Genomic DNA, 8,857 nt, shown 5'->3' with positions numbered 1-8,857 from the left:
ATGTGTTGGATGATGGTTGAAGTGTCACAATTTTGGTGTATTGAATGGTGAAAAATGAAGTGTTTTGAGGTTTTCAAGAGTCTTTTAACAAATTAGCTTTTTTAAGTTATTTTCTTAATTTTGTATTACTCTGAGTTCCAAATGAAACTTATTCATTATAGTGATATTAATTACAACCTTTTAACTTCACTTAGCTTAAAACTTGACTTTGTATTATTGTAATAGTTGGTATATTATTCATTATTTAATAAGTTCGATTAAAGTAAAATTATATATCATCTAATATATTGTCACTTGAATAAATTCGATTAGATATATTATTTACCTTATAATTTAGATATAATTTAGATGCTGATATATTCTTATATATATGTAAGAATCTTAAAATATTTCTTATTTTGAAAAAATGGTTAACAAAATCCATAAATCAATTTTTTATTTTTCTAATATTCTCAAGTTTGCAAGATTTTCCAATATTCGGAAGAAAAAACATCTGAAATTTTATCTACAAATAACGCACAAACAAAAGGCAAACAGTAATACCCTAGATTAGGTTCTAAGTTTACTTAAATTTAAACACTAATATCCTCAAAAAAATTATGCATCCACAATTTATAAACATTCAATAGTAAGCGTAATCCAAATTTATTGTCATATTTAATTTAATCTCATAATCCATTTAATACGATTATATAAGTGGAACTCAATATTATAAGTGAGTCTTAAAAAATATAAGTACTTTTCTAATTTCAATTTTATAATTTTAAAAAAATAATAGTGTCCTCCAAAAGAAAGACATGTTGGTAAGTATAGTATAAATATTGATTAAAAATTATTAAAATCTTGAAAGACACTAAAAGTTTAAGAAACACATCGTTTTACTTTTCAATAAAAATTTTAATTATTTTTTGCCTAATAAAATAAAATATATATTATTTAGTATTCCACTGACACTTAACCCTCAGAAATATTTGTTAACCCTATTCACTCGAACTCAGCCAACAGTACCCCCTTTGCCCGTCGGCTCAGCAACCGCAGACCCATAGTCCACCCCCAAATGGCCGATCACGATCATGATCACGATCACGATCACGGTCACGGTCACTCTCACCCCCACCACCACCACCATCGCCCGCAACGCCTCTCAGTTCCACCGCGAACCGCCACATTCGGCGGCACTCCGGGACCCTACCCCGCCCTTCGATACTCACCATTCCCTACTCCGACGGCCACCCCTTCGAAAGGCCGCCGCCTACCGGCTTCTTTTTCCATCCCGAAATCGAAATCAAAATCCAGATCTTCCCTCTTCTTGCTCCTCTTCTTCTCCCTCCGCTCCCTCTACTCCCTCCTTCCCTTCCTCCGCTCCTCCCCCTCCTTCTCTCTCTTCCCCTTCTCCTTCCTTGTCTCTCTCCTCTCCTTCACTCTCACCCTCACCTTCTCCCTATTCTCCTCCTCCTCCTCCTCCAAAGACAACCCCTTTCTCCACCACAAGCCCAAATACTCCCTTTTCTCCCTCCCCCACTCCCATCAGAGGATCCTTCTAACCAAATCTGTCCTCCTCGCCCTCGTCTTCCTCCTCCGCTTCCAAGCCCTCCGCTACTGCAGCACCGCCTCCATGATCCTCGCCGAACTCATGGGCTCCGTCGCGGCCCAGCCCAGAAACCCCCGCCGGCCCAATCTCCGCGGCTTTCTCTTCCTCTCCTTTGGCCTCCTCATGCTCTCCTTCGGCTGGGACAGGGTCGAATGCTTTCCTTTTTCCCCCAGCTGCGTCTCTGGCAGGATTTGGCCTTTGTTTCTTCCTTTCTTGTCCGGCTTTCTCACTCGTTACAAGCTTGTTGATTCCGGAACCACGCTTAAACAGCTTGGCAACAAACGGGTTCGGTTAATTACTCTCTTTTTCACCACTGTTATTCTCTTTGTTCCCGCCGTTTTTAGCTTCTTTGTGTTTGAGTCTGAAGAAGACAGTGTCGCCTTTGGGAATCTGTTATGGCCCCTTGCCAACACTGTTATCTTCGGTGTGCTGCTGAGTGAGAGTTACAGCGACGATGACAGCGATGATGATGGTTTGGTGAGTTTGAGAGACTCTCAGAGGGAGTTTCTGGTCACTTTCGTGTGTACCCTCGTCTTGGAACTTTTTTACTTTCCTGAACTTTCCCTCTGGGGTTTGTTGCTCTGTGGATTATTTCTCTATATTGGAGTTAGAGACTTGGATCCTTTTCATTCCAATGAAGAGGAGTTTTTTAGTGACGTGATTATGAAGCCTATTCGACATGTTTTGAGGGAGAGGAAGTCAAGGAAAATTGCTCTTTTTCTTCTGATCAATGCTGGTTATATGGTTGTGGAATTTTCTGTTGGTTTTATGAGCAATAGTCTTGGGCTGATATCTGATGCTTGTCACATGTTGTTTGATTGTGCTGCTTTGGCCATTGGGTTGTATGCCTCGTATATATCTCGTTTGCCTGCGAATAATCACTATAACTATGGAAGAGGGAGATTTGAGGTGCTATCAGGGTATGCTAATGCTGTGTTTCTAGTTCTTGTGGGAGCCCTCATAGTGGTCGAGTCCTTTGAGAGGATATTGGATCCCCAAGAGATATCAACTAATAGCTTGTTGGTTGTCTCAATAGGAGGGCTTTTAGTCAATGTCATTGGCTTGATATTCTTTCACGAGGAGCATCATCACGCCCATGGCCATGGATGGTCTGGATCATCATGCTCCCATTCACACTCACACCCAGAGTTACATAATCACCATCATACCCACCATGATCATGATCATGATCATGATCACGATCATCTGCATTGCCATCCTCACGAAACAACACATGTAAGCCATAATAAATTTATATCTATTCCCAGTGATAGTCGAGACTATTCATGCTCTAGTGATCATGGCGATCATCATAGTCATAACCATTATAGCCATGGGAGTAAGCATCATGGTGCGTGTCACGATCATGAAGATAATCACAGTATTCAGAGCCTTAAGCATCATGAAGCTGCTCACTGCCATGACCATGGTGAGCATCATATTGATCACGGCCATGACCATGGTGAACATCATATTGATCACAGCCATGACCATGAAGCAGCTCCACTTGTCGACAAAGAGCACGGCCATCACCATATTGATCACAACATGGAAGGGATATTCTTGCATGTTCTTGCCGATACCTTGGGAAGTGTTGGGGTAGTTATATCTACACTGTTAATTAAGTACAAGGGATGGCTTATTGCTGATCCTGCCTGCTCAATTTTTATTTCTATTTTAATTGTATCCTCCGTGGTACCTTTACTAAAGAATTCAGCAGAAGTTTTACTCCAAAGAGTGCCAAGGGTGCAAGAGCGTGAGTTGAAGGATGCCTTATCTAACGTTTTGAAGATAAAAGGTGTTTATGGCATTCAAAAGTTTCGTGTCTGGAGCTTCACAAACACAGATGTTGTTGGTACTCTGCATCTTCACTTGTCGACAGATACAGACAAGACATCCGCCAAGTCTCAGGTTTTGCATCTGTTACATGATGCTGGAATCAAGGATGTAACCTTGCAGGTGGAGTGTGTTGGGTAGTTTCTTTAAAAATAGTTGTTGCCAGGGAAGGTTGTCCAAGGATTACTAACATACCGAATCCTTCACAACTTTACAACATCAACACCTGTCTATTTTAATTCGGGAAGGAGAGTGATTATTTAAAGTCGTGAAGGGTGATGATTTTTGTTTTGATCTGTCTGTCAGGATCTCACAAGTAGCACAGTTGTAGCTTTTGCTTAGGACACAGCAATGTAAAGACACAGGCATAGCTGGTAGATTAATTACTTTTATCAACTCTTAATGTTATACTTTTTTATCATGTACTGTCTTTTTAACCATTCTTGACTTTACTATGGATGTAAATCAATACCTCAAACAACTATTAGGTCTTGCTCACTTTTGAGAGAGAGATTGAGAGGATTTGAAAGTAAATTTTTTTGTTGTTTATTTGAGTGGATTTGAAGGTAAGTGAGAGTGAATTTGGAAGTAAAGTTTGTAAGTATTAGTATAGGATTTGATTTTCGTGACAAATTAAAAAAAAATTATTTTCAAATTCATTCTCATTTATCTTCAAATTCACTCAAATAAACAACAATAAAATTTACTTTCAAATTTTTTCAAATTCTTTCAATCACTTTTTTTCAAATCCATTCAAGTGAACAAAACCTTAATGTTATACGTCAATATCATCTTCGAATCAAATTTAGAACAATCATACCTTTATGCAATTAAGCCATAATATCTTTCGAAATCCACAAACCTTGGATATTCACCAAGCTAAAAGTGAGGGCCTTTTACTCTCAGCCACCAACGGAACCCAATCCTTCTTAGGAATTGCATTTGATTGCATTCACCTTGCAATCTTCTTTTTTTAAACTGATAAAAATGCTATCCGTTTGTCTCTGATAATCTGGTTTCACAATGTATTCTTTCCGTAAAATGTGTAATGTCTTTGATCTTTCGTAGAATGTGTAATGTCTTTGATCATCTTCGAATCAAATTTAGAACAATCATACCTTTATGCAATTAAGCCATAATATCTTTCGAAATCCACAAACCTTGGATATTCACCAATCCTTCTTAGGAATTGCATTTGATTGCATTCACCTTGCAATCTTCTTTTTTTAAACTGATAAAAATGCTATCCGTTTGTCTCTGATAATCTGGTTTCACAATGTATTCTTTCCGTAAAATGTGTAATGTCTTTGATCTTTCGTAGAATGTTTTTGCAATTCTTTTATTGCTTAACGTTACATGATTGCCGTTAGGGTACCAAGCATCTTTAACTTTCTTAATGGTTCTGTAAGGAGTCAAGAATGCACAGGTGCTTGATGCTCCTATACTAATTCTAATTTCGAATTTCAAACTGCTAAATGTGATTAGGATACTGTCTATCATAAATTATATTTGTTCTGATCATAATTTGTTAAAAAAGTTGTGGTTGGATTTATCAAGTATTATAAGAACCAACTTAGCAAATCGTACCAAACTGGAAATAGTGCCTACAGCTTACTTTATAACAGATGGGAAATACTGTTTTTGTTGATATCATTGAATTAGAATTAAACTAGAAGAAAGAAGTTCCTTCCTACTTCTTAAGCCAACATCCTCCTGAAAAGAATAATCCAAAATCTAAAACTACATTTGAGATCACTCTAGAGTGGTTTGAGTATTGTGGTCCAAGAAGCTGTGATTCCAAATTAAACAGGAAAATTTTGTTCTAGGTCGACTGCACAGGCAAGCCCATTTTCATTTATTCAGTCACTGCTGTTGTGCACTTTTAACTTAAAGACTAACCTAGTGGTCAGATCTCGTGTAAAAGACTTGTTGCATGATTCATGTAGTCCTTAGATGCTCTAAACTTACATTCTATGAACACTTTGAATCGAACCTCATTCCTGAAGCTTCCAAGGCAACATATAACCATTAGACTGAAATAAGCAACTAGAATACTGTACCTAAAGAAAAGACAGCACCAAACACCCTCTCCCATGGGAGGAAAAAAAAAGAGAATTGCATAGCATCTCGTCGTTAAGGAAAGGTAATACCTAAAATGATAAATTGCATGAAATGTAAAATGTTATGTGACCATAAGAGTCGCCAGAAATATGTCAAATTCATGTGAAGTAGCAATCTGTAAGAAAGCTAAACTAAACTTCTACCTCAAGTCACCAGGTAGCTTGAGCATAGAACAGTATAAAACAAACTATCACCATGCGACAGAAGTTAAAATTCTGTGGCCTGCGATGAACTGTGATGTAAAGAAGTTCAAATTGCTATATTCGGAAACAGATTCCTGAGATTTACATTGCCATACCTCCATCAATGGTGAACACCTGTTACGTGGAAATTATGGTTTACATAAACGCAAAACAGAATAATTGGATGAGAAAATGTAAATAAAATAAGTTACAAAAAGCCTAAGATGATGTTAGCATAGGTTATCAGAATAAACTCCACTTTCATTTCAACATGACAAGATTTTCTTTAATAACAAATAAGATATGGATAGTTTAATATGATAGAATTCAATAGTTAGTTCTATATTTAGAAAACCAATATTAATAGGGAAATTAATAAATGACCTGTCCAGTGATGTAATTAGCAGAAGGATTAAGGGCCAAAAATTCCACAAGTCCAGCAACTTCTTCTGGTTGACCAAATCTTCCTGAATCCGAGGTAAAAGACCAATAGCTATTAGCAACATGCAAATCTTCAATTATTAAAAGATATGGTTAAAGAGTTTCAGAGTTAAAAGTATTTCAGTCACTCACCTAAGGGGATTAACTCTAATCTTTTTTTCTCCATGTCTGGTCGTAGCATGGCAGTCATATCAGATGCAATAAATCCAGGGGCTACTGCATTAACCTGTTATGAAATGCTGAGTTGTAATTAACCCTGTCAACCAATAATAAAAACCTGCCTTTTGACTATCAGGCTCAAAGATTTTACAGTGATGTTTCTGCTAGCATATTCCCTGGCAGCACTTTTTGTGAGGCCAATTACCCCTGCCTTTGCAGCACTATAGTTAGCTTGTCCAACATTGCCAACCTGACCAATAACGGATGTAATGTTGACTATCCTTCCCTGCAAAAGTAACAGAAACTATGATATCATATTATCTAGTATTTACATAGACATTGTTGTTAGCATATAAACATAATAAAACACAAACTGATGAATCGAGAAAAAAGAACCACTTAATGGCCAAAGGGTTCTATTACTGTAGCAGTCACCTTCTTTTTCATCGTCATAATCTTTGCTGCTGCCTGTAAAAAAGCAAACCATTGGCTCCAGTAATGAAAGAAAAGAAAACTAGCTATACTTTATTTAACAACATGAACTTAAAATTTTGAACATTACCTGAATGCAGAGAAAAACACCAGTAAGATTCAGATCAATAACGTCCTGCCACTGAGATTTCTTCATTCTCATCAACAACCCATCTCGTGTAATTCCTGAATCCATGATATTTTAAGAATGAAGTCTGAAATTGAAGTAAATAAATAAATAAGTGGCAGCATAATTTATCCAAGTTACCTGCATTATTCACTAATACATCAACAGTTCCCCATGCATCAACTGCCTGCAATTGCACGTAAGAATTAATTACTTAACCAGGTGGAATAATTTCATCAATCTAATGAATAAAAGATAATTTTCTCACAGTTTTAATCATAGACTCCACATCAGCCTCATTTGAAACATCTCCCTCGAAGGTAAGAGCTTGTCCACCAAACGCCTCAATCTGAAAGTAATTATCAAATAAATTAATGCAGTTTAGTCAAAAAGCATAACTGATCGAGCTAGCTTGAACACATAAATAGCACCAAACTCATGATCAGGAAGTACATAAAAATCTAGCTTAGACAGTTGAACAGTGTGACTGAGCTGCTATAAACTACCTAATACCTATATTCAACTCCTATTAACAAGAAAATATATAATAATTTGCAAATCCAAAACCGTGGATCTATCAATATGACAGACATATAAGTACAACAATATGGCCTCTTAATTCAAGATCAGCAATATGGTTAGAATTATTCCAAATTTCAACTACTGAAAACATAATTAAGCCAAGACTATAAATCAATATAATCTACCTCTTTCACATTGGAATCACGCACCATTCACACCAATGTGTTTTTCATAGTGTTCTTTAATATGTTTAAGTCATAATATCTGATTTTCTATCATATTTGCCTCACTCGACGTTACTCAAATATTTCTTCACACACAATCATTTTGCATCTCATAAATATGCATGCACTTGGGACAAAACATAAGAATTAAAAGCACCAAAAACATAGAAAGAGGAAAGAAGTTTTGAGATTGTACTTACCAAGTTGGAAACCTCCTTAGCTTGCGTGGATGACTTGGTATAGTTGACCAAAACCTGCAATAGAGTAGAAAACATGCGGCCCTATTAAGTAAAATGCAAGAGAGTGAGTAATATGTATCACATATGCATAATGCACTAAATCTTCAAATTTGGATTCGTACTTAAATCTTACTTTGATTATATACACTATTTTTTTGGCTTTATGCTATTCAAAAGAAGACTTTAAACCCAATGCAACATTATAAAACTAACTTTTAAGGTAAAATTTGTAGACATTATGCAAATTCATCTTATTTCTAAATTTTCTGAATTGGTAACAAGGAACTTACCTTGCAAGCGGCTTTGCCCAAGGAAAGTGCAATTGCACGGCCAATGCCTCTGGAGGCTCCAGTGACTACAACAACCGGTGCTTCTTTGTTGTTGTTCTGTCTTGCTTCAACTTCGAGCTGCCCAGAGGGAAATGAACCATTCCATGTCAACTTCTGAAAAGACACAATCTTGTTGCTCCCTACTTTATGGGTAAGTCCTCTTCCACTGGTTCGGAAAAAGAGGGAGTTTGGTCGAGCCAGAGAACCCATAATCATCATCATCATCAAGTTCCCTATGCTTTCTCAGACACACACAAGTTCAATGAGATTGTAATCTCAAAACAACAAACACTCATTTCTGTCATGGTGAGGCTACCATTTGGAGTTCACAAAGAGGCAATTGAAGAGGTGATGTTATTATTGGTATAATAGTTATTTTGAACCAATTCTGATTCCAAATTCTAAAAAGGGTAAATATAAGATTATAACAACATTACAATAATCAAACATTACATCAACAACTCTTTATTGATCAAACTTAACTTGATGAAATCTATAATACACAAGAAATGAATGCCACCTATCATTATAATAAAATACTATTACCATGAAAGATTTTGATAACAAAATTATGTTGGTACATTTAAGAAAAATCAAAATAGTGGAGATAAAATG

At 36.5% G+C, this 8,857-nt stretch overlaps 2 protein-coding genes across 2 annotated transcripts; one reads left to right on the top strand and one right to left on the bottom strand.

Annotated features, from left to right (window-relative positions):
* The first annotated feature begins 950 nt into the window (after positions 1-950).
* LOC108325436 (uncharacterized) lies at positions 951-3,848 on the top strand. Its single transcript, XM_017558545.2, has one exon. It carries the CDS (start codon positions 1,058-1,060, stop codon positions 3,566-3,568), a length of 2,511 nt encoding a protein of 836 aa, XP_017414034.1. The 5' UTR covers positions 951-1,057; the 3' UTR covers positions 3,569-3,848.
* A 1,712-nt stretch (positions 3,849-5,560) lies between these two features.
* LOC108338589 (3-oxoacyl-[acyl-carrier-protein] reductase 4) lies at positions 5,561-8,609 on the bottom strand. The gene is made up of 10 exons (XM_017575556.2): positions 8,204-8,609; positions 7,875-7,928; positions 7,197-7,277; positions 7,070-7,115; positions 6,893-6,987; positions 6,766-6,798; positions 6,482-6,616; positions 6,304-6,397; positions 6,115-6,197; positions 5,561-5,865 (listed from the first exon to the last, which is right to left on the bottom strand). The coding sequence occupies exons 1-10, from the start codon at positions 8,465-8,467 to the stop codon at positions 5,833-5,835; spliced, it is 918 nt and encodes a 305-aa protein (XP_017431045.1). The 5' UTR covers positions 8,468-8,609; the 3' UTR covers positions 5,561-5,832.
* Between the last annotated feature and the right edge of the window lie 248 nt (positions 8,610-8,857).

This window comes from Vigna angularis, chromosome 1, assembly GCF_016808095.1.
Source record: "Vigna angularis cultivar LongXiaoDou No.4 chromosome 1, ASM1680809v1, whole genome shotgun sequence".
Classification (NCBI taxonomy): domain Eukaryota; kingdom Viridiplantae; phylum Streptophyta; class Magnoliopsida; order Fabales; family Fabaceae; genus Vigna; species Vigna angularis.
Note: the sequence above shows the minus strand (reverse complement) of the source record. Positions and strands in the feature narration are given on the sequence as shown.